The following is a 26,567-nucleotide window of genomic DNA, read 5'->3' on the forward strand; positions in this document are numbered from 1 at the left end:
ACATGTGGCCATATGGTTGGAAGATAGTTGAAAGATATTGACTAAATATTGACTTGATATATCTTTAAAAGATTTTGTGGAAAGATTGAGTAGACTTGTGCTATTTTATAGTATGCACAATATCTTGATTAAATTTGTTTTATCTAATTTCTATTGATGAAAAAAAGGTTTAGGACATGGGGATAAGGGTTATAATGTTGATATCCCATCTATGGAATGGATGGCTCAGATCTCTCACCCCATAAGTCACCCTTAATCAACAGTCCATGTTCAATCTCACAATAAGAGGCAAGCAAATGAATCCTTAATCTTATTGAAGCCTATAAAAAACGAATTGTCTCTACCCAAAATCTTTGCACCATATCTTTTTATCTCTCTCTTAAAAAAAGTTTCTCTCTCTCTTAAGAAAGTTTCTCTCTTTCATGTTTGATCTCTCTCTCCCACATTGTGAAAAGGGATTAAGGGTTTAGGCTATGAAGTTATTCTCTCTCCTATCTCTCAACTATCAATTTATGGCTAAGGGTTTTAGGGTTAGCAAAAAGAGAATTCATATCTCTCAAACTAGATTGCTAAGGGAATTCACTTAAGGTTTGAGTTTGTGATCAAAGGGGTTTATGTTCCATTGATGTGGCTTGGCCTAAACTTGCTTTCCCGATTTGAGATCGAAGCAAGATTGTCGATCCCACGTTATCAGATGGTGGTGACTCGGTGTGGGGTGTAATAAGCTCGGTTGAGATAATATCCGGTACTCTTCTCTTTTATTTTTTGTAATCTTATCTTTTATTTTCAAGCATATTGCATAATTATTTCAATGGCATCAAGTTTTAAGATCTTGGTTTTATTGTTATGTTGATTTAATTTTGAAGTATATCTTGTTCTAATAAGACTACCTGTAAGTGATCTTTTACAAAAATAAAAGGGGTGAAATTAAAAAAAAAAAAAAAAATTATTCCCCGATAAATGATCACATAGGTCTTTTTTTTTCACTTATAACCTTTTTAAACTATATCTAATTTCAACTAGAATTGAACTATTGTCTTTGTTATCATAAACTCTTGAACCATATCTAATCCTTACAAGGTTAATTGGTAGTAGAGTTTTGCAGACATTTATACAGAAATTAATTCAGTTAATGGGGAGGTTCTACCAAAGTTTCAATGCAAATGGTTTAGTAAAACTAACATATCAAGTGTTGGACTGGCCGATAAACAGGGCAGCCACAGTACAATGTTGTGATATCGAATATCATCGGACTGCCCCAAATATGCCCTCCCCAAGCCAGAGAACCCTAGGATTCAATAAACCAGTGTGGTATTGAAAGTATCGCATCTAGGTGCAACATTGGAAAAATGAAAAAGGCCGTATGGGGGTAGATCTCCACAAAAATTTGGCATTTTGTTTTTTACCTTCATGTAATTTTTATATTTTAAAATGGTATGGACGTAATTTTTTTATAAATATGTAAACTAGTAACAATTTTTTTGTTTTTGAGTAATTCAATGGAGGGAAGACATACCCCTACATGTTTTTTCATATGGAGTAGGGAGTTGGTAAATTTTGAAGTGCGGGTAGGTGATGATGCGGCCGACACAAGCAAGGTCCTTTTTAAATTGTTCAAGTAAGTAAAAGAAGTCGTGCTTGTCAATGACTCAGTCACATGAAAGCTGGCTACCCAACCTTTATATTCGTACAAAACAAGAAGGTTACACCGCAAAAACTGATAAAGGTTACACCGCAAAAACTGATATACATAAAATATACGACTTTCAAAACAATAGATCTGTTTAAGTCAATGAAATCAGTGAATGAAGAAATCTTGGGAGCCCCACATCTGTCTCTTGCCCACCTCCATCGCCTCAATTTCAGGGGGACCATTATTGATGCCAAAAACATTAAAAATACAAATGATACTAAAAAGAACTTGGAAAAAATTACAAATATATTCATTTTAGTTTTTGTTATTATTAAAATATCGAATATTTTTTGTTATTATTGAAATATTTTTTTTTTTTACTTTATAACAATTTTTTTTAAAAGAAGATGAAACTACTCATTTTCTGTTTTTCAAAAATCAAAATCAAATAAATTTCGGTCTTTGAAAAACCGAAAGTTCTTCAAGAACCAAAAATTTAAAATTTTCGATTATTCAATAATAAAAATTTTTTCTCTTCTCTACCTCTCTCTCTCTCCTCTCTCTAAATCATAAAGATTTTAAACAAGAGCTTTCTCCGATAGTCTCTCTCCCACCCTCTCTTTCTCTCTCTAAAAAACCTAAAAAACTTATATCAAAACTTAACCCTAGCTCAACCCAATACTTTCTCTCTCCATCATACACTCTTTATGATTTTATATCAAAAACACTCTCTTTAATAAGAAACCTAGAAAGTTTTTGCTAAAATTGTAAGTCCTAGCTAGCTCTAAGTGCGAGAACTTTGAAGACTTAAAAAACTCGCAAAATATTGTGGAAAATGGAAAGTTTTGGTGTGTTGACAACCCAGCCTGTGATGCCTTCAAACTTACCCAAAAAAAAAGACCTTGAGAGAAGGGGAGAGAGAGTATGGGATCTCTATCACTGCCACTTTGCTTTATTTCAAAAAACCCACCCATTATAACGTAGACAGAGAATGAATAAACACAGGTAAGAGTATAAAAGACAGGGTAAAGCGTTGGTGAAAAGAAGGGTATAGAGACAGATATTGATGGTTCAAAAACCGAATTTAAAACTAATTTGGTTGTTCAAAATCTGAATTTAAAAAAAAAAAAAAAAAGTTTTTGAACTTGATTAGTAAAAAAGTTTTGGTTATTGAAGAATCAAAAATTTAAAATTTTTAGATTTTTAAAAATTGATTTTGACTTAATTTCGATTTTTGAAAAACGGAAAATAAGTAGTTTCATCTGTTTTAAAAAATATTGTTATGAAGTCCAAAAAATAAACAGTAATAATAGACACATTTCGGTATTTTGATAATAACAAAAACTAAAATAGATATTTATGTATTTTTTCAAAAAAAAAAATTTAAAAAAATATTTTAAAATAAAATTAAACAAAATACAATAGAAAAATGGACTTTCAAAAAACATTAATTTATGATTGGGGTACTTCGGAAAGAAATGATTCTTCCCCGTTCAAGATTAGCTCTTGTCCTGAACCAATTACATAAATAGATGTACGATTCTTTTACAGGATTCCAATGCAAGTGTGGTATTGAAAGTATCGCACCTAGGTGCAACATTGGAAAAATGAAAAAGGCCGTATGGGGGTAGATCTCCACAAAAATTTGGCATTTTGTTTTTTACCTTCATGTAATTTTTATATTTTAAAATGGTATGGACGTAATTTTTTTATAAATATGTAAACTAGTAACAATTTTTTTGTTTTTGAGTAATTCAATGGAGGGAAGACATACCCCTACATGTTTTTTCATATGGATTAGGGAGTTGGTAAATTTTGAAGTGCGGGTAGGTGATGATGCGGCCGACACAAGCAAGGTCCTTTTTAAATTGTTCAAGTAAGTAAAAGAAGTCGTGCTTGTCACTGACTCAGTCACATGCAAGCTGGCTACCCAACCTTTATATTCGTACAAAACAAGAAAGTTACACCGCAAAAACTGATATACATAAAATATACGACTTTCAAAACAATAGATCTGTTGAAGTCAATGAAATCAGTGAATGAAGAAATCTTGGGAGCCCCACATCTGTCTCTTGCCCACCTCCATCGCCTCAATTTCAGGGGGACCATTATTGATGCCAAAAACATTAAAAATACAAATGATACTAAAAAGAACTTGGAAAAAATTACAAATATATTCATTTTAGTTTTTGTTATTATTAAAATATCGAATATTTTTTGTTATTACTGAAATATTTTTTTTTTTTACTTTATAACAATTTTTTTTAAAAGAAGATGAAACTACTCATTTTCTGTTTTTCAAAAATCAAAATCAAATAAATTTCGGTCTTTGAAAAACCGAAAGTTCTTCAAGAACCAAAAATTTAAAATTTTCGATTATTCAATAATAAAAATTTTTTCTCTTCTCTACCTCTCTCTCTCTCCTCCTCTCTCTAAATCATAAAGATTTTAAACAATAGCTTTCTCCGATAGTCTCTCTCCCACCCTCTCTTTCTCTCTCTAAAAAACCTAAAAAACTTATATCAAAACTTAACCCTAGCTCAAACCAATACTTTCTCTGTCCATCATACACTCTTTATGATTTTATATCAAAAACACTCTCTTTAATAAGAAACCTAGAAAGTTTTTGCTAAAATTGTAAGTCCTAGCTAGCTCTAAGTGCGAGAACTTTGAAGACTTAAAAAACTCGCAAAATATTGTGGAAAATGGAAAGTTTTGGTGTGTTGACAACCCAGCCTGTGATGCCTTCAAACTTACCCAAAAAAAAAGACCTTGAGAGAAGGGGAGAGAGAGTATGGGATCTCTATCACTGCCACTTTGTTTCATTTCAAAAAACCCACCCATTATAACGTAGACAGAGAGAATGAATAAACACAGGTAAAGAGTATAAAAGACAGGGTAAAGCGTTGGTGAAAAGAAGGGTATAGAGACAGATATTGATGGTTCAAAAACCGAATTTAAAACTAATTTGGTTGTTCAAAATCTGAATTTAAAAAAAAAAAAAAAAAGTTTTTGAACTTGATTAGTAAAAAAGTTTTGGTTATTGAAGAATCAAAAATTTAAAATTTTTAGATTTTTAAAAATTGATTTTGACTTAATTTCGATTTTTGAAAAACCGAAAATAAGTAGTTTCATCTTTTTTAAAAAATATTGTTATGAAGTCCAAAAAATAAACAGTAATAATAGACACATTTCGGTATTTTGATAATAACAAAAACTAAAATAGATATTTATGTATTTTTTCAAAAAAAAAAATTTAAAAAAATATTTTAAAATAAAATTAAACAAAATACAATAGAAAAATGGACTTTCAAAAAACATTAATTTATGATTGGGGTACTTCGGAAAGAAATGATTCTTCCCCGTTCAAGATTAGCTCTTGTCCTGAACCAATTACATAAATAGATGTACGATTCTTTTACAGGATTCCAATGCAAGTCCAATGAAGATAAAATAGGTACTAGTAAATGATGAATCTTGGGCGCCCCAAGTTGGTCTCTTGCACCTCTTTCCCCTCAGTTCGAGGTGGGCCAAGGCCAAAAACTATTAAAAATAAAAATAAAAACTAAAAATTTCAAAAAGAATAAAAAAAAATAGGGTTATATTTTTAAAATAAAATTAACCAAAATTCGTCTAAATGAGGTAAAAAAAGTAGTAGAAAAATAGACCTTTAAAAAACTTTAATTTATGATGGGATGCTTTAGAAATAATTCAAAAAGAAAGGAAATATAAAATATATATTGATCAAACAAAATTTAAATCTTTACCAAAATAATAGAAAACATTAAAAAAACACATTGAAAATAAATTTCTTACTTTTTAAAAAAAATTACAAACTTTTTAATATTTTTCATATCACCAAGTTGGACACCTACTCAGGGTGTGTCCCAAGTAATAAAACAATAGTCTCACAGTCTCTCTCTGTTTTGTTTTTCTTTTATTGGCAAATGTTATCTCGATAGAAGCCTTACGTGAAATGAATTACATCTTTCCCCAAGTAATAAAACACTAGTCTCACAGTCTCTCTCTGTTTTTTTCTTCTTTTTCTTTTATTGGCAAATGTTATCTCCATAGAAGCCTTACGTGAAATGAATTACATCTTTCCCCAAGTAATAAAACACTAGTCTCACAGTCTCTCTCTGTTTTTTTCTTCTTTTTCTTTTATTGGCAAATGTTATCTCCATAGAAGCCTTACGTGAAATGAATTACATCTTTAGAGATAGAAAGAGAGGACAAAAAAGCACACACTTTATAGCAAGGTCGTTGGCCAAAAAATTTAGTCTCTCCGTCTCTTCCTTTCTTACTAGCCACAGGGTAGTAGGCCAAATAATTGATGCTCTCCGTCTCTTCCTTTTGTTATTAGCCACATAGTCTGTGCAAGTGCTATGGTCCCCTTACACAAACCATCAATCAATCAGTCTCGTCTCAATGTCTCCCCTCCCTCTGAAGGTCCATTTCATTCCATCACTGCAAATAAACCCCTTGCCCTCAGAAACAGGTTAAATGTTCCATGGAAACTTCAAAATGACCAGGACGAGAAGACTAATGATACACTCTAACGCTTCCTTGGTCCCCCATAGACGAGTGGACCACACACTGCTGGAGAGGGCATTCCGTCCTTCCTTGGTCCCCCATAGACGAGTGGACCACACACTGCTGGAGAGGGCATTCCGTCGCTGTAAGTATCTTAAGAAAGGGTACGGGCTCGTCTGAATTACCCAAAAAGGCAAAAAAAAAAAACTTAAAATTGTTATATGTGGAGTTTTTCTTTGTATGAAAGCAATGTTTTAAATAAAGAAATTTGTTTCATGCGGGCCGCTGCATTTCTATATATGTGGTATAAAAAGTTTAAAGCCTTCATTTTAAAGATGGATGCAAGTAAGTGTTCTATTTAAAAACCATAGAAACTAATCGTTCAAATGTTTTCTTACCAAAATTATTTTTTGAATTTTAAAATTTGTTTTTTTTTTCTTATTCCTAATCTTTATATTGTACATACCTTTAAAAATTAAATCTTAAAATCCCTCTCAAAAATAGATTTATCAAGAGACCTGCATTTCTATATATACGGGCTTGGCTGCATAGAAACCCGATCCTTTGGAGAAAACGTGGAGCGAGCTCAAGCCGTTTTCAGGGGTACCAACTTCCTTTCTTTTTTTCTTCTTTCCTTTCTTTTCTTTTTTATTTTGGTTGCATTAAAAAAAGTCCGTGAGAACTAGTGAGTCGGCTTTAGTAACTCCAAGGACCAGTAGCGATGGGTTTGACCAACAAATCTAGATTTTAAAACACCGTTGGAAAGTATTTGGTAGTTGAAAAATTTATCAAAAATACCTATTAAAGACGCACTATTTATCATTTTACACATTTACAACTATTTCAACTCATTCATGTATTAGGTATTTTGATTTAAATCAAACTATATGGATAAAATATTATTTAGTTAAACTTTTCAAACCACACCCTTGTTTATATTCTGCACGAATAACGGGCCATCAGCCGTCCAACTTAATGTGAACAGTAGATCAGGGATAAAAATTGGTCAATATTCCCCCAATCAGCACAAAAAGACACACCGCACCCCGGAACTTTGATAGAATCAGTCTATATCTATGTAGAATTTAAAATTATCAAGCGAAAGGGTGTGGCTTGATTAGGGCTGAAGCCCTAATCAATTAAAGCAAGGCGTACCTTTAAATAGTGCTGAAAAAATGTTATTCTAGTATCAAAAATCTTTATGATGGCCTAAACATGATACACTAAATCAAAAAAAAAGGTTGGGTTATCCAAAACATGTCTTTATGTAATCAAGAAAAAAATTGGGTTATCTAAAACATGACTATGTAATCAAGAAAAAGGTTAGGCTATGAATTGGTTTCACGGGAAGTTGCTAAACACTGATTAAGGTGAGGAGTTGTTTTCACATGCAATGAGCTTTTCTTTCATAAGGATGTATTTTCACGTGTATTTTATTGAACCAAACATATGTAACGTAAATCAAGATGATCATTCAAACCTTATTACGCGTGAATCAAACTTACCCTAAGCTTTCCATGTGGGGTTGAGTAGGCACAGGTAGGGGTGAACATAGTGTACATAGAAACCAACACAAATTTGTGTCCATGAGTACACAACTGTCTTGTATGGAAATTTACTCAAAAATCGAAATAGATATACACAACTACGCATCTTTTTTTTTTTATAAATCATGATCATCATTCAAACCTTATCCCTTTCCGTTTTTACAAATAAAATATAAAAAGTATACAAAAGAGACAATTTACTTTTTTTTGTATAAATGATATAAGGAAGTCACAATCATTCTTGCCTATTGAAATACAAATTGGTTGATCGTACGTCATTGGCAGGATTCAAAGTTTTAAAAAAAAGTTATTAAAATTTGTGACACATCCTACGCTGATCAATTTGAAATTGGATGAGCATGTTCGTGACATCTTTATAATAAGGACCTGGTTTTTATGCGGCCAAGCCCGCATGTGTAGAAATGCGAGCCTCTAAATAGATATGTTTTTTATATGGATTTTAAGTCTTAATTTTTAGAGACATGTAATTTCTAACATGGAGATCATGAATATAAAAAAAATCAATATATTTTAAAAATTAAAATAATAATTCTAGTAAAAAAACACTTAAACAGTTGGGTTCCATTTAAAAACAATGAAATACCTAATTGCATCCTTTTTTTCGTTGGATGCTTTACACTTTCTCGCCGTTCAGCATGAAACAATTTTTCTTATAATAAGGACAAATAGTATCTCAACAATATCCAGTGGAACAGATGGCGGTCAAATGAACATGTTAGCTTAAACTTAGCCCATCTAGAGTCCCTTCACGGGTCCACATCGATTCGTGAATATAACCATTTTCTCATGTGCGGACAATCCAGGAGCCACGTTTTGGAAGCCCCCTCGAGAGCGTTCACATGGGCGAGTGAAATAATAAAAAATGGGTTCCCTCCGCGGATTGTCTATTATTACATGAAAAAAGTTTGTATGAGGCTGCAACCTTAAAATGTAGAACTACACATGCACCTCAAAAATCTACCAAAAAAAAGTTGTTTTAATATTGAAAAACCTTTTAATTGATCATCTTGACATAGAGACGTATGAATATAAAACAAAAAAAATGATTTTGAGTTTCATAAATAGTGCATATTGCAACACAGAAAAACGATTTTTAGATTTTCAAATGTTTATAAATCTACTTGATTTTAACCACTTTAAAATTTAAACTTTTATAATTAGATATAAAAACTGATTTTCAATTAATTCTAAAACAAATTTACACCAAAATTATATGTTATGATAAAATTTGGATGTGCGCCTTAATTGGATTGTTTAAAGTTGTAACCCTTTGGAAACCGCACCCATATACTATTGGTGTATATTTCCTCTTAAAACAGCAAGTCATCGTTTTTTTTGTGGGTAATTAGGGGAAATTTATGTAATGACCAGTTTTTATACCATTATAATAAAATGATCCAAAAATAAGCTGTTATTATTTAAAAAGTTAGATCTTTAAATTTTTTAATATATTTTTTTTAATTTGTTCCACATTCGATTTTTCAAACCTCAAACCGATTTCAAACCGATAGAAAATCAAAACCCGGAAAACAAAAATATCAACGCCATTTCTTCTTCGCCCGCCCTCTCCCCTCTTCCTCTGCAACGAGTCTCTCTCTTTATCCATGCAACTTCGAAAGTTAATAGGGCCACAATATGGACTAGTAAATGGTTCATCTCTGGACACCAAATGACTGAAACAGAGGGATGGCAACCCGGAGTAACTACACTGGAGGCTACGAATTATTGAGCTCTCTACTCAAAACCATGTATTGAATTAGTGTCTTTTTTTTAAAATTTTGATGGGTTTCTCTCCCTCTTCTTTGGTTTGATAGAATTCATGGCCTTTATAGTGAAAACCCTATAAAATTTCAGGGAAGAACGATGGAAGATTACGTTTTCATGCCTGCAAATGAGGAGAGGATTAGGGAAAAGAAAAGACAGAACAATGGATTGAGGAGGAGGTTTTGGCATTTGGGATGAGAAAGACAGAGAGGAGGAGGGTGGGGCGTGCGAGATGAGGAAGAGAGAATGCTGGAGCAGGAAAAAGACCCTACGAATAGAGAGAGAGAGTGAGTGAGATTTGACCTAAAACAACCGAGAAGAGTGATTGCCAGAGGTGCTGGCATGAGAGAGAGGAACGGCACACGATGAGAGAGATAAGTGTTTGCAGTTGTTTTGGTGGGGTTTGTGATCGAAGGTTTCTATGGGGTTCTAAAGAGAGAGGTTACACACCCATTAAAAAACCTCTACTGTAAAAAAATGATAGTTTCTCCCCGAATTTTACTGTTTTGGGAAACAACGACGATGACGATGATATATATAAAAAAAAAAAAAAACCAAAGTTTACTATTTTATGAAACATTGACGGTGACAAAGGTGTACGAATAAACAGTATTGGAGTCCGTAGAGAAAATCCCAGCTAATATTGAAAAAAAGAAGGGAAAATGGTACCCCATAAGTTTTATTTATTCAAAAAAACCAGAAAAAATGGTCGTTGCTGTGGTATCGCACCAGCAGCATCTCACTCTCAATTTGGACAAGGCCGAAATTTAGATTAAATAATGGGTGTGTTCCCCACTATTACTCTTTTAGTTATGTGTGATTATTTACACCACCACGACGCCTCCCAAGACCCGGTAATAATTATCTTAAAGAAAAAGTTTATATAAGGATGCATCTTTATAATGTAAATGCTCTTAAAAAATACATCGAAAAAAAGGCAGTTTTAATGATAAAAAACTTTTTGATTGATAATCTCAATATCAAGATATATATGGCCATGAAAAATAAAAAACCTTTAGGTTTCAAAAATAATATGTTTTACAACATATTATCTACACCGTTCATTTTCAAGACCATCTATTTTCAAGATTTTCATATAATTATATATCTAGTTGATTTTAACCATTTTTAAAAATTTAAAATTTTATAATTAGATATAAAAAATAGATTTTAAGATAATCTTAAAAACATTTTATATCAAAATTATATACCATGATAAAAGTTGAAGGTACACCTTACCTCTACCTTTACGGATGCATCCGTATGCTAACTGCACCCTTGTTCTAATTGTGCTTCACAACAATGAGAGAGAGACTCAAAAACCATAAAAATAAAATTGGAGACGAAAGTTTGTTAATGATTACTAATTTCTTGAGAACATCCATATGATTGCCTCATCAACATTCTTAATAAATGAATACCTGCTTTAGTCTTTTGTGCCCTTCTTTTGCAACTGCCTAGCATCCCCCTCTCTCTCTTTTATGTGTTTGATGCGAGAGACATGAGAGAATGTTGGGCTGACCTATTTATATATTCTCCTCACTTAAACTTTCTCTTAACATGTTACAAGCCAAATGAGGTGAGTTGTGTTAGCTAGGCAGCTAATGTAAAATTTATGAAAAATTTTCACGAATTTTGAATCTATGTTATCTTCGATGATGACACAAAACATGGGAGAGCAATGTTGTTGGACACAACTAAAAGTATTTCAATTCTAACGTAGTCGTCTAGACAGTGAGATAGCATTGTTCGCTGCAAACAGTCTCATGCTTTTCTAAAGAGACTCAGTGCCCATTAAACATATGAATATATAAACTTATCTTTTATAGACAAATTACAGATGACAACAATAGGAATAAATCCCAAATAGACATATTACAATATGCAGCTTCTATATTAACCTAGTACCTGGTAGACAATATATACTTTTTTTTCACACTCCCCCTCAAACTCATGATGCTACGAGAGAGCAGTTGGAGTTAGAATATTAATTGCAGAAACAAACAGTTGGATCTTCATGAAATAGAATAGAGTAACATGAGCAAGAACTAGGAGGAAAAACCAAATAGAGAAAAGTTGGGTTATCAGATTTTTTTTTTTTTTTGTTGGGGGGGAGGGGTCAGTTTTTTAAAAGGGTTTCAGATGATCAATGACAATATTAGATGAGTGGCGGGGTGAGATTTCAGACAAATTTGGACCATGAGATCAAGATCCAGAGGCAAAAACATACATAGGATTTTTAGATAAGGCTGATCAGCCGTTTTCAGAGACTATTTTTCAGAAGTGAATTATGTGGTGAGTTTTAGATCAGATTTTAGAGGGATTTTTCAGAGGCCGTTACTCAAAGCCATTTGATTTATGAGGGAAGGCAATGATGTTAGATATTGCAATTTTCTAGAGGCCATTTTCAAACGCCAGTTTTCAGAGGACAGAAAGGTAAATATTTTAGATCTAACAGTTTTCAAGGTATTTTTCAATTTTTATTTTTTTTAAAAACAATTGGTCGGCACAATTTACAAAAGTGGTCCATACAATTTTTGTAATTTACTAACACAAGCCTAAAAGATTCATATATTTTTTTCATTGTGTTGAGCAAGAAATAATATTAATCACCAACAGTGGCAACACCAAATGACCAAAGTGGACCATCAAAAACCAATATGGGCCACCAACTCTTTTTCAATGCAAACCTTACTTTACTCTTAGTGAGTGAAAACAAATATGCAAAAGGTACAAACAAAATATACCGTTGAGACGATGTAAAAAGAAAGCCCGAGAGATAAAGGAAAGTAAGAAAAAGATGCAAAGAGATAGTGAGTGAGGAATAGACCAATCAATTCGTCGGGGGTATGATCAGCATTTGCATATCAAACACGAATCACGCATAGATCTAATGATCAAGACGAAATCCAGAGAAACTCGAAACCGTAACCCTAGAAATCCAAAGACCTACAAAGAAAGGGAAACTTACTATTAATTGAGAGAGGAGAACGAGAATGAGAACAATGTCCTTTAGATTCGATGGAAGAGATTGAAGAAAAACCTGAAAGAATTTGCATAAAGTTGAAACATGACTCGACAGAAGGGCACCAATTGGGTGAACAATAAAGTCGTTTTGAAAATCGGCGACAACGTTTCAGGGACACTAACTAGGTGAGCAACAAATTCGTCTTGAGAATCGGCGACAACACATCAGGGACGAAGAATAGACAAAGCGAAGATGAATCTGGCTCTGATACAACAAACTCATATTGAAAATCGGTGACAATGCTTTAGGGACGAATAATGGACTCAACGAAGATGAATCTAGCTTTGATATCATGTGAAGAGTATCGGGTTTTTCTGAAAAGACTCAGTGTCTATTAATCAATATGAATATATAAGCTTGTCTTATATAGACAAATGTAGATGACAATAATATAAATAAATCATACATACCTATATTATACCTAGACTTACCTTGTAATACAAGATATTGTGTCTAACCTTCCCATATATTTTTTATTACAATGTACACATTCTAAATTAACCTGATACACACTTCTTTTCACATTCGCAAACCTGGCCAGTCCAATTTGGAACCGGCTGGTCAAACCAAAATCGGGTACTGGCCGAATTGGTTTTGGTCGGTTTTGGTCGTCTACGGGTATTAAAAAAAAAAAAAGAAATAAATATAAAATACTAAAAAATAAAATGATTTGTTTGTAATATGTTATTTAATGCTATTTATCGTATTATCAAAGATTAAAAAGTGTTTGGACCATGAATACTTATTTTTTTATATATTTTCTAATGTTTTGAAAAAATCAAAAACATCACGGTCACACATCTTTATTTTTTTGAAGTACTTTTTAACTTGTGCTGTTTTTAATCATACTTTAAATATATTTTTTGATTGTTTTGTACTTTTTATTTTGTTAACACTTTTTGAGAGGTGAGCGGAGGGTTCAACCCACGTGCCAAAGAAGAAGACATACATTTGTGTGGACAGTTATAATTCAGGCCCAATTTCAATGCATTCTCTATATCATTACGCAATCCCTGTGGTCAAGTCAATAATTTTTTTATTTTTTTATTGAGCTCACTCAATCCTTGAATTTGCTTCATCGTCTACTGTGCTATTGTCGAATGTATAAAGCGTGCCTGAAGAGTCATATTATATAATACTTGCAAACAGCTCTTAGGGTCCTATTTTATAATATTTAAGTCGCTTTACTTTTTAGCTCGTAGTTTATTGGGTAGGCAGGCCATGGCTTTTGTCCCGCTGCCATGGAGTACATATATTTGCAGAGGAGGCTCCAAGGCTGGAAGCTTGCACTGCATTTCTCCTCATCCTCCTCCTCCTGTTAAGAAGTATCGGTTTCTTCGACCAAGGTGAGACGAGATCTCTCAGTTTGTTCTTGTTTCTATTTTTATACTTGTTTTGTAGTGCCTTGTGGGATCGGTTTAGTTGCATGTTTAGCCTCTTTTTGGCAGAAAGCGCGATACTTGGCTTTTGCTTGAGCAAATTTATATTATATCTAGTGGTGGTATAAGAAAAATCGAATCGGAACGGTTAATTGGATATGGGTCAGAAGCGGTTCAATCGGCATATTTGGGCAAGTCCCAGGTGATTAAAAAAATATTTAAAAAATACAAAATACAAAACACTTAATAAAATATGAACAATATATTTAAAGTATGATTAAACAATGCACATCCAAAAATAAATAAAAAATAGATTTTAAGGAATCTATTTGTGTCTAGGAACATTTTTGATATTTTCAAAAAAATAGAAAAATGTAAAAATAAGTATTAATGGTCAAAGTAATTTCCAATCTTTGCTAAAATGATAAATTACATTACAAACAAACTCCCTTATTTTTTGAGATTTTATATAATTTCTTTTAAAATACTCAACCGACTACCAAAACCGACCGAAACCAGTGGCTAGTACCGATCTAACCGGGTCTAACAGGGGAGTTAGAATTTTAAACCGCCTGATTTTGTTTGGGCCAAGTGCTCAACCCATACGTGAGTCCGAGTATTTTGGTCTAAGTTCTAGCCAAGGCCAACAACTATTAGAAATAAAAATACTAAAAAATCTTTATATATATATATATATATATATATATATATATATATATATATATATATATATATATATATATAAAACGTAAAATCAAACAAAACACATCTAATTGAGGTTAAAAAGTAGCAAAAAAAATGGACTTAAAAAAAATCAATTGGTGATGGGAGCATTGTAGAAATAATCCAAAAAGAAAAAAAATATAAGAATAAGTATTTAGGGCAACAACACTTTCCAGTCTTTACCATAATGATAGAAAATATTAAAAAAAAAACATATTACTAATAAACTTTTTACCTTTTGAATTTTTTATAATTTTAAATTTTATCAAGAGCCCCGAGTTGGACACCCAACTTGTGGCTTGCCTAAGTACTGGAAACCCGGTCAGAAAGACCTTCGAAGATATATTTTCAATCAGAAATTTTGGAAACCATCTAAGAAATAAGAATTACTATATTATTTTCAACAAAAATGTTTGAATTTTGAGTTTTTTTACCCTTAGATTTCACCTTCCAAAAATTAGACAATCTTTATTCAATCTTAGTTTAGAGAGAGTGCAATTTGGATATGTTTTTATATTAAAGTTAGTCTTCACATTCGGTGGAAGTATAAAACCTTTTGGCCAACTTAATAGCAAGTCTTGCAAGCATGGCTTTTCGTTTTGGGAAATATTTTTATGTGACCCAACAACATGTCAGTTCTACGGGACCCCACTTTTTAGCCGTTTGATTATAAGGTTGTTCATACTATAATGTCACATCAAATATTGTTTTATTTTTTATTATTTTTATAAAACAGTATTTTATGAAATTTTTATGAAATTTTGAGCGTCCCATCAAAAAATTAAGGCGAACTTGGAAAAAATATAAAAAATTCATTTTATGTAAAAATAGAAGACCACATTGCCCCTAATATTTTTCAGGGGTATTATGGTAATTATTCATCATTACAAATATTTTTTTAATGTGAGCTCTTGTTATATCCATGCATGCCCAAATTTCGCCTAAAAGCCATTTGATCAAGATCCAACGGTTAAGTGCTAACTTGAGACTTTGTGACTAAAACGATCTCAGCTATCTACCCCGATCTAATGATTGGTACCAGGGATCACATATGCCATATATGTAGATGGGCTCATATAGAAAGCCATCCCATTGATTTTTGGCCTGCAATAAAAGCATTGATTTTTTGGACGTAGGTGCGATTCGAGTGATGCGAAGCCGCTCTCGTTGAGAAGGGTATTGCTGGACAAGGCAAGCGACATTCTAACAAATCTGTACAGAGACAGAGGGGAAAGCTATGGCACCATGCCCGTAGCTGGAGGTGCCCTTTCCGACCTCGTTGGTCGTCCATTGTTCCTCTCTATATACGATTTCTTTCTCAAGGTCTCTCTCTCTACCCACTTTGTAAATAAAATAAAAGAGAAAAATTATATAGGTTTTGTTAGGGTATATCATTTGGTGGTGTATACCCTTAAAGTCCTCAACATACTTAAATACCTTGAATTGTAATTAAGAATTTTTCAAGCAAAGGCATTTTGGTCATTTAGAAGGGTAAAATGTATATTTCTATAAAAAAATAGATTATTTTATTAGTAGTTAAAAAATAATTAATGTATCTTGAAGAGATGTCATTGTCCACTATTGATAATAAATGTTTTTGTTTCTATTAAAAAAATTTATTGTACCCTTGACTAATTGCTTAAAATACCCCTAAACAAAAAATTACTACACAATAGGACTTTAAGGGGCCATTTCGATACTCGAAAATATATTGTTTATGAATATATTACTGGCATAATACACTATTACATAATACATTACCTGTAAATAGATTGTTATTGTTTGGGTAGTATTTAGAAATACATTGCTTTTGTTTGGCTATGTCTGGAAGAAATATAGGAAATGCATTATCAACATTTTACCAGCACATGCCTATAAACTATCATTTCTTTTTTTTTTATCACAAAATTTCACTAAAGTATAGAATTATCATTTCTTTTTTTTTTGTCACAAAATTCCATTAAAATATGGAATTAAAATCATCATCAATCCATTCCAAAAATATTTCTAATAATAACATCATCACTATTCCAAAAAGATTTTCTAATAATAACTTGTACCATTTTACAATCATCATGACACTATTTCTTATTTATTTTACATTCCTTTGGTACTTACATGGAATCACATGTCTTCTAACGTGACATTGGTTTCAACATAATAAGTAATTGGAACAATATGATTGGAATAACATAATTTATTATGATAAGCTTTATTTTTATTTATTTATTATGAAAGTTTTCAAATGTCTCTCTATATAATTTGAAATAAACAATAAATTTATGATACTAAATTCAAAATCTTTATGGAATGAGTTAAAAAATAGGAAGAAGTTTGATTAGTAAACTAGAGGGTTTAGTAATTGCTTTATAATATTTTGAAGTATTGGATGAGACTAAAATGTATGTTATTTCAATTGAGATTTTAATAATATCTTATGAGAATTATGTTGTTTGAAATTTTTATTATGATTGTGTTGTATAATTTATCATTGATTATTGATTTTTATTTTGTTTTTATATGATAACTAATGCCTTTAAATAAGGGGACGAGCTTAAAAATGGAGGGATCACGTATGCTAGTTATTATGAAGAGAAAGGGTTTACAAAGAGATGATTTTTTTAATCAGGGATAGAGTAGACAAAAACACATGCGAAATATTTTCCAAAACTAACCATCTAGATTTTTCACCTATCAGCGAGCGTAATGAATTTCCTAATTTTTGGGGAAATCTAACTTAATTTGTTTCTATTTCCTTACCCAAATAGTAAAAATGCCATATTTTTTTGTAATATATTGTCGCGTAATAGATTTTCAAGTACCCAAACGGCCCCTAACGCTATACACCACGAAGTGATGTAGCCTAATAAAACCCAATTTTATATTATTCATTTTATTTAGGAGATGTAGATTTGACACTAGCTTAAAGCCACACCACTTTTTTATATGGGAAAGGTTTCCCTACAACATAAAAGATCTATGCTTCCCCTACCATCTAGCCGTCCAAATTTAATCGGGGTGCACCTATAAAAAATATTAAAAATAATTTTTCTATAAAATATAATGACCAAAATACCCCTTAGAACTTTCAAGGGTATTTTGGTCATTTTATTTTATTGAAACTATTTTCTTTATATTTTTCGCTAGTGCGAGTTTAATAGAAGATTGGAGTCCAAAATTTTGTGTCAAAATAGTTTATAGAAAAAAAAAATAGTGTAGAGACGTGACATTGTGATTGGGACAATCTTAGCCCTCTATTCAAAATGGACGGTTGGATAAGGCGAAGTATATAAGTTTTATGCTCTAGGGAAAGGGGGCGGTTTGTATAGAGCCTAGGCTCTAACAATCAAATTTGAGCCTACCTTCTAATAATGTCGAAAAATGTCATTTTAATACTGGAAATCTTTGTGATAGCCTTAAAATATATTTTCATTTTTTAGTCATAAAGTTTAAAGCTTCAAAAATAGTGTCGATCGATAGATTTATGAAAACTTGAAAATCTTGAAAATTGACGGTCCAAAAATGTGTTACAAAATACACTATTTTCAATACTTGAAATCCATTTTTTTCTCTTGTCTATGCATCTTGATTTTGAAATGATCATTTTGAGGATATTTTGGCATCAAAACAACCTCTTCTAGTGAAATTTTTGAGGTAGGTTCAAATTTGATTGTTTAGAACCTCGGATCTATACAATCTTTTCCCTTAGGGGAAACATAGAAAGCTTGCCCTTTTCATCTTGTCGTAGAAGACATGTACCAATGTACATCGTCTGCTCTAGATTGCACCCCTACCCACGAAATTCCACTCTCCTCTAACTCACTCCAGTTCATAATTAAAATATAGGAAATTTTTCGTATAGAATCCTAATTCCTTGTATTATTTCATGGTAGACCCTCATTCCATTATTCCTTCAAGTGACATAAAAAAACCCCTAAAGATTTTACCATACTCGATCATCTCTTGCCTCCCTCATCATCTCTTACCTCCCTCTTTTGTTGACTTTTGATAATAAAAATTAGTCCCAACAAATCTTTTTATACAATTTCAACTCAAAAATGTTTTTAATAGGAGGAGAAAGAAAAAGATGATTAAAAAAGTTTTTGAGATTAAATGGGATTAAAAGATTTGTTGAGGCAAATTTTTATAGTCAAAAGTTCATAAAAAGGGAAGATAAGAGATAAGGAGGTACAGTGAAATCTTTAGGGATTTCCTTATGTCGCTTGAAAAAAAAACGGGAGGACGGTCCACCATGAAATAATATGAGGAACTAGAGTTCTATACGAAATTTTCCCTAAAATATATTGTCTTCCACAAATATGATTGCAACCTCATAAATCTCACCTTAAAGTAGTGTTGGGAAAATCCACATGGGCCGACTACTCAAATCCCCAGTCAAGTACTCGCCCAAGTTCGAATAACTCTGCCCAAGTACTGTAGCACCTGGAAATTAAAATAAATTTTTTTTTGAAAAAACAAAAAGGAAAACTATTTTATGTTACAAATATATTTATTTTTTTAGAATTTTTTATAATTTGTAAATTTTATTTAAGGTTCTCTAATTGGACCTTGAACTTGGGCTCAGCAAAGGCCCGAGCTTGAGTAACTCGGCCGAGTAGAAACTACTCAGTCGACTTTTGGGAACGTTGTCTTAAAGTGAATGGCCCATAAATCTTTCCTAAAACAATTAAAGTCCGACAAGTTTTTGGGATTTGGTCTCTCCCTCAACCCATGTCCACCATGTGTTTATATTCTTCAGAATTGTCTTTTTTTTTTAAAAAAAAAGGAGCAATATTAACTCAATTTAGGTGGACCAATGTTTTAAAACCTGCCAATTTGCAATTCGAATAGTTGATCTAAATAAGAATCTGTTGGACCGAACTGATTCCAAAATGGTATAGGTCTCGGCACAGTTACCTCCCTAAACACCCCTCTTATACATTATTTAATTACTTTTAAGGTTATCTAAAGTTTTCTTAAGTCCCCTCCAAATACCCACATCATAAAACTTATTTTGATTTATTTATTTTTAATAATTTTTTGGATCACCGATTCTTGATGAATCGAGACCCAATTTGCATCACCAATCTAATGACGCGACATAGATTTGAGGGTGAACTATCCACCCCACCGATTTGGGAAACACGGGAAAGCTTTCTATGCTCCCCCCACAGCATAGAAGTTCTATCCGCCCCCTACCATTTAGCCGTCCAATTTTGATCAAGAGAGCCACTCACCGTTTGATCTTAGTTCCGACATCTCAAAGTATTTTATTTTTAGTTTTTTATACAAATTGTATGAATATGAAATTTGGTACGTGTCATCTTCTCATTCGGGCGCACTTATAAAAAATATTAAAAATAAATTTTTTGATAAAATATAATGATCAAAATACCCCTTGAAACTTCCAGGGCTATTTTGCTCATTTTATTTTATTGAAAATTTATTTTTTTATATATTTTTTGTTAGTGCGAGTTTAATAGAGGAATGGACGTCCAAAATTTGGTGTCAAAATAATTTATAGAAAAAAATAAAAATTAAAATAGTATAGAGACGTGACATTGTGATTGGGGCAATGTTAGCCTCCATTCAGAATGGATGGTTTGATATAATTTCTATGTTGTAGGAGAAACATAGAAAGCTTGCCCTTGAAACACTAGGGGAAGACTATGTTTTGCCAAAATTATATGGTAACTTTGTGAGCTATGGGTCAAATCCCCTTGTTTGCTAATAACTTGAGTCTCATTCGAGGGAGTTTGAACTTAGAAACTCTCAAATGTCCATATTTAACGTCCAACGGCTAGGACCTACTAGTCTCAACTGTAGAAACCTAGGTATCGACATAGAATCGTTACGAATAAAATGCAAATGATATTAATGATTAATGAATAGAAAAATTTTATACAAGGTTGCAACTTTATACTATAGAAGTGAGGTGCATATCAAAATCCAGTAAAAAAGAATGTGCCGAAGTTGGAAATTTCTAATTGATCATCTCGACTTCTAGATATATGGATATAAATGAAAATGAAATTTAAGTCTAAAAAATAGTGCATCTTAAGATAAATTATCTAGACAATCTATTTTCAAGATTTCCAACTATATATAGATTTGCTTGGTCCACACCTTTTTTAAAATTTTAAAATTTATAACCATGGTGGAACATAGAGTCTGAAGCCATCATTAAGATTAAGATATTGGAACTCCATCTTCCAATAAAATAGGTGCCTTGCAAGTACTTAGGCACGTTATAGTAGTGTTTGAAAAATCAAATTGGAGCGGCTAGCCGAAAATGAATAAAATTATGTTCATCAAAAGGTATAATTTTAATAAGCGAAATATTTTGTTTTTAGAAGAATTGATTTATCAAAAACCCTTAAAATCAAACAACATTTTGAGCAAGAAACGACCTTCAATATTGAGATAATAAAAAAACTCAACACACAAGCATTCTAAAGGCTTCAATAATCTTTTAAACGCACCAAATCTCTTTAAAACATATTTGGTATATTTAATTTTGTTAAAAAATGGGGGTAATTTTAGATCTATGAAATTTTCATGACATCGTGCAACAAAAAAATTCATATAAATTTTTTTAATCAATCGTAAATAGACATATCTATTTTATTTGACAGATGAAACCTTGATGATCAAAATCTACAATTGAATTTAATAAATAAAAAAAAGGCCAATAAATTAATAAAGAATCTGTTTTAATTTTATTTTATCAAACATAGGTTCTTTGAGCAGCAATTTGGTTTTTTGAACAAATTGAAACATAAATATGGTAAATACTTCGATTATCTATTAAATCCCCCAAATTTTTTCAAGAACCATTAGGTATTGAAGAGATTATTGTATGAATGGCGGAAACTTTCAAAAACCTAAAAAATACTTCATTTCAATTCAAAAAACTCTTTTTTTTTCGATGTTTCAATCCAAATTCCTTGTTTTATATATTCTAGATAGTGACTTACAATAATAAAGCACAAAAAAGACAAAAAATGACACTAAATTGAATAAAAAAAAGGTGAAAAATTGGATTCAAGTATGCCTGCTACATGTTACGGCTCCTATTTCAAAATAACGCCCATAACGGGTACATTATCAGTATTTATTAAAAACATTTGTTAATATCGGCTAACCGGTTTGATCAGCAGAAAATCGGCCGATTAGACAAAAAAACGGCCGGTTCGACCCCTAGCTGGTTGGTTTTTGGCCAGACATTTTAGAGGGTGTACCCTATGCTACTATACACCCAAAACCAGCCCTAATCGAACCCAGAACCCTAACGATTCTGATCTAACCAATGTGTTCCGATTCTAGCCGACCGGTTTCTCTCACACTACCTTATACAAACCTTACCCTTCGTGAATTAATCTGATTGCCCAATAACTAATCGTCCAATATTTGGCGTTCCATGGAAGGCACCAACTAGTTTCACGTGGCCCACTCGAAAACGAAAACGACCCTGTATCTTAGATTCTGAAAAGATACATAGGTGATATCGTATGACAATAAGTTCTTTTGAAAAAAATTTTACAAAAATATTTTTTGACTGGTTTCACGTGGCCCACTCGAAAAGCAAACACGACCCTACATCTCACATTCTGAAAAGACGCATTAATGATATCCTTTGACAATAAGTTCTTTTGAAAATAAGATTTAAAAATTTTACCAAAATATTTTTTGAATGAGATTGCTTGCTTGTGAATTAATTCATGGAAAGAAATAGTTATAGGCTTCATAAGAAAATAAATTTATGAGTATGTATAGCATGCTACCGCCGGAGTATTGTGTAGAACAACTCCCTCAGGTAAATAGCTACTTGGGTTAAAAAATTTTATTTGAAAATTGGGATCCAAGTATCGCTAGATGATCGTTATCATTTTTTCTAATTTGAAAATTGGGATCCATCTAAGTATCACTAGATGATCATTACCAAATAAAAGAATTAGAAAAATATCATTAAAGGGGACAAAACCCCTTAAAATATCATTAGAGATGTCAAATTATCTCTAATAACATTTAAGGGCATACTTTGTCTATTCCATTTCATTTATATACCACCTCAAAAAAAAAATCTTTTAAAATACCCAAATTACCCTTATTCAATATTTGAACCAGAAAAAGTGAGGGGCATGTCAATAATTTGACCTCAAAAACTCTTCACCCAAATGAAAAAAAAAATGTCCCTAATTGTTCTGCATTACAAAAAAATATATATATGCTTTTTTCGGCATATATAATGTGAAATAAACATGGGTATTTTTATCATTCTGCACTTAAATACATTTCATATATAAAATGACAAAAACAACCCTAATATGATATGTTCTTTACTTGTAATATGGATCAACTAAGGGTATTTTGATCATTCGAGTGAAGCTTCATAGGTCAAATTACTGAAGTGTTCCCCATTGTTTTTCATTCCAAACACTGGATAAGGCTAATTTAGGTATGTCTAAGAGAAGTTTTTTAAAGATGTATCAGAGTGAAACATAACAGGAAACATATGCCCTCATATATAAATAGAGATGATTCTGATTCCATCAGTAAAAAGCTCCAAAAAGATCGCGCTCAAGGATTTGTCTTGAACACCTTCCTTCCCATAAACCTGTCAAGGGGCCCCGTCTCCAGTTTGATTCTTCTCAGACAAAGCAGGGGAAATGATATTTTAATAGGTTTCATCCCCTTTAATGATTTTTTGTTTTAAATAATTAGATTTTCATGGGTGTGCTAAGTAATTAAAACATGTTTTGCCTAGAACTTTGAAGAATCTTCCATAAATCGGAATGGAGTTTGCTATGGAGTTGGAGTTCGAGGGAGAGAGAGAGAAATTCTTCAATGAGAGTGAGATGAAGAATATTTGCACAAATAAGGACAATTATGTTTTTTTTAGAGAGAGAGAGAGGCATTCATAAAAATCACAATTAATATCACAAAACTAGTATAGAAAATCACAAAAAAAATACTATAAAAAATCACAATTACTTTCATGAAATTAGTATAAAAAATAGAAAAAACACTTTCCCCCTCATTTCTTCACTAGAAATCACAAAATGAGTAATCAAATTTTAGTAAAAAGATTATATCAAAATTAGTATAAAAACTTAGTCTCAGAATTAAGATAAATAGATATTCCGACAAGAAATGATGTCTCAATATTCACCTTTTTTTATAAAATATTAAAAGTCCATTATATACTAGCCCATTTTTTTGGGAATCCAATAAATAATATTTATAAGAATTCTAATAACTTTTTGAAATTTCTTTAAGTCCAATTGGGCTGATCAGGACTGGTTCTTGCGATGAACTGTCTAGGTTACCGATCTGTTTTTTTTTTTTTTTTAACATTAATTTGGGCTGAAGACCTGCTTGGGATTTTCACACAAATTGATATTTTCTTATTGAAGTTCGTTGATATTCAAATTGTTGTTTTATTGATTGTAAGGAAATAGTTGCAAAGAATAACGACTTACGAAATTTAGCCCAAATCCGAGACTTATTCATGATGGCCCATTCTATGTGTGGATTTAATTGTTGCAAAGTTCTTGCCTTGTGTGTGAATTAGAGCCATTTGTTAAAATAGAATTAATTATTTCATTGATAAGAAATGAAAAGGTGTGGTTTGTATGAGGTCATAATATTAAACAATTAAAGCAAGTAGCACCACCAAATTTTATAATAAGATATAATTTTGGCGTAATTCTTGAAATCGCCTAAGAACCCATTTTTGTATCGAATTATAAAATTTTAGACTAAAAAAATGGTTCAAATCAAGTGGATCTACAGACATATGACAATCTTAAAAATGGACATTCTAAATAATATGTTGCAAGACACTATTTTTGAGACTCAATTCTTTTTTTCTTTTTTGTTTCATATTCATTGGTAAACAATTAGAAGGTTTTCCAACTTTAAAATAGCCCTTTACCTTGGATTTGTCAAATGCACCTTAATTCTATAGTTTGAAGTTGCAACTTTTTATAAATATTTTCAAGAAATGAATGTACCGCTCATTTTATCTCTCTCTTAAATTTTCCTGCAGCATGGATTAGTATACAAGGTTTCTTTTGGACCAAAAGCCTTTGTCATTGTGTCAGATCCCATTGTTGCTCGCCATATACTTCGTGAAAATATGTTTGGTTATGACAAGGTAAACTCCTTTTTCTTTTGAACACACTAAAATTTCATTTATTTTATGGGCTGTATTTCTTCTTTCTATTACTCTTTAGAATTATGAATATTCTATTATTTGTAAACATGACACACTAAGTTATTTACTGAAGTTATTTTTTGTCTTTTTTCTTTTTTTGTCTTAACCGTATCATAAACAACAATACCAATAGTGCTTTTCCTAAACAAGAGTGCTCTATTTCAGCGTGACATTAATCAAAGCACTATGGCTCAAACATAATTTAGATTCTAGAGAAAGAGCATTAGTTGTAGCACAATGGTTCAAATGTTGTATTGAGAAGTTTGTGATTAGGATTTTTAAATTTCTTGAGAAACTTTCCATGAGGTAATATTGAGAGGGCCTCCGAGATGTACAAAATGGGGTTGGTAACAGATGGGGGAAAATAGATAGCTAGATGTCTCTTTGCATTTTTTCTGTATCTTTAATAATGGTTTCCCAAAAGGCTGTGGTTTGAAAAAAAGTAAAGTCACGCTTCGAAACCTCGTGCAGAAAACACTTTGGGCATGGAAAATATCTATAGTGGCTCCTCTAAATTCAATGTCCACCACTGAACTAAAAAAGGTGCAAATCGTGAGGATCAATGGACACTTGAAAATTGACGGTCAAGATTATGTGCTATAATATACAAAATTTTTATGGCTGGAAATCCTAATTTTTTCACCGCCATAATGTTCAAGGTCATAGGTCATAATTTTTTTACAACCATATCAAAACTATAATTTTTGGTGAGCTTTGATGACCGTTTATCCATAAGGTTTGAGCTTTATTTTAACCTTTTCCAAAGTTAATTGCAATATTGATCGAGGATCAAGAGCTTGAGAGCTTAGCCTTAGAGTGGGCTGTGGGATGGATAAACTCCAAGCAAGTATTTAGGTCCCCCAAAAAGGGCAATCGGGTAAATTCATTAAAAGATTCCATATATAATTGGCTTCTTGGATGACAGTTTCTTTTTTGGAGGAAAGATCGCCTAATAAAATCCACTCCTTCAAATCTCCTAGTTCATTCAATGGCCATTTTCTTTATGCCAAGGTCAATAGTCAATAGTGATGGGTAGAAGGAGATGGAAAAGAAATTGTCATATGTCCCAAATCTTGATGAGTAGTGTTGTTGGATTGTATATCGAAGAAAGCGAAGGGTTTTCTAGAATGACTGAGAATTGTTTTTTTTTTTTTTTTCTTCATATGTTCTTATGGCTATGAAACCATATTTAATAGAGAGATGAAAGGAAGCTATTCTCCAACGTTCGGCTTTCTTTCTTAGAATCTCTAAGAAGTGACTCTCAATTTCTAGGAGATAGGAGAGTTATTCACTATGTATTAAGAAGAGAGATTACAATATCTCTATTTTTTTTTTTAAAAAAATAATAATTATATAAAACATTTTTATAAAAATATTAAATAGATAAATCAAAAAAATATATGGTAAATGTGAGACCCCATGACCACAAATGTACCTTTATCTCCCACTTGGCCACGAGAGCTGAATATATAGATATCTATTAAAGTTTGTACTGCTTAAGGGATTTAACTTTTATGAGCATATTTTTGTCATGAAGTTGTTATACACTAGTGCAGTTATACGTCTCATGATCCAAAACTTATCCAAGGTCTTATTATGGGTTTTTTTATGCTAATGTGGCTTTCCTCTCATGACCAAGATGTTCCTAAGTCCCATTAAAGTTACATGCTTTGAAAATATTTAAGCATTTAGTCTTTTTGTCAAACGGTCTGCAATTATA

The 26,567-nt window shown here is 31.8% G+C and overlaps 1 protein-coding gene and 1 long non-coding RNA gene across 6 annotated transcripts in view; both read left to right on the forward strand.

Moving 5' to 3' along the window:
- Positions 1 to 5,686: 5,686 nt before the first annotated feature.
- On the forward strand, positions 5,687 to 10,075 carry LOC148779718 (uncharacterized). 2 transcript variants are annotated; one of them, XR_016045063.1, is made up of 2 exons: positions 5,687 to 9,482; positions 9,589 to 10,075. It is a non-coding gene; the product is annotated as an uncharacterized LOC148779718 (long non-coding RNA). The 2 variants fall into 2 exon arrangements; XR_016045064.1 differs by having other exon boundaries at positions 5,687 to 6,769.
- A 3,609-nt stretch (positions 10,076 to 13,684) lies between these two features.
- LOC18444387 (cytochrome P450 97B2, chloroplastic) overlaps positions 13,685 to 26,567 on the forward strand; it is a 61,747-nt gene continuing 48,864 nt past the window's right edge. For 2 of the 4 annotated variants that reach the window (XM_006854560.4, XM_020673771.2), the window contains exons 1-3: positions 13,685 to 13,872; positions 15,765 to 15,951; positions 24,680 to 24,787. In XM_006854560.4, coding sequence (XP_006854622.2) covers positions 13,748 to 13,872; positions 15,765 to 15,951; positions 24,680 to 24,787 — 420 coding nt within the window. In that variant the 5' untranslated portion in view covers positions 13,685 to 13,747. The remainder of the gene's footprint in view (positions 13,873 to 15,764; positions 15,952 to 24,679; positions 24,788 to 26,567) is intronic. The other 2 variants (XM_020673772.2, XM_088852595.1) reach the window with 1 other exon arrangement.

Source organism: Amborella trichopoda, chromosome 11, assembly GCF_054954075.1.
Source record: "Amborella trichopoda isolate Santa Cruz 75 chromosome 11, AtrichopodaSantaCruz75HAP2 v2.0, whole genome shotgun sequence".
Lineage (NCBI taxonomy): Eukaryota > Viridiplantae > Streptophyta > Magnoliopsida > Amborellales > Amborellaceae > Amborella > Amborella trichopoda.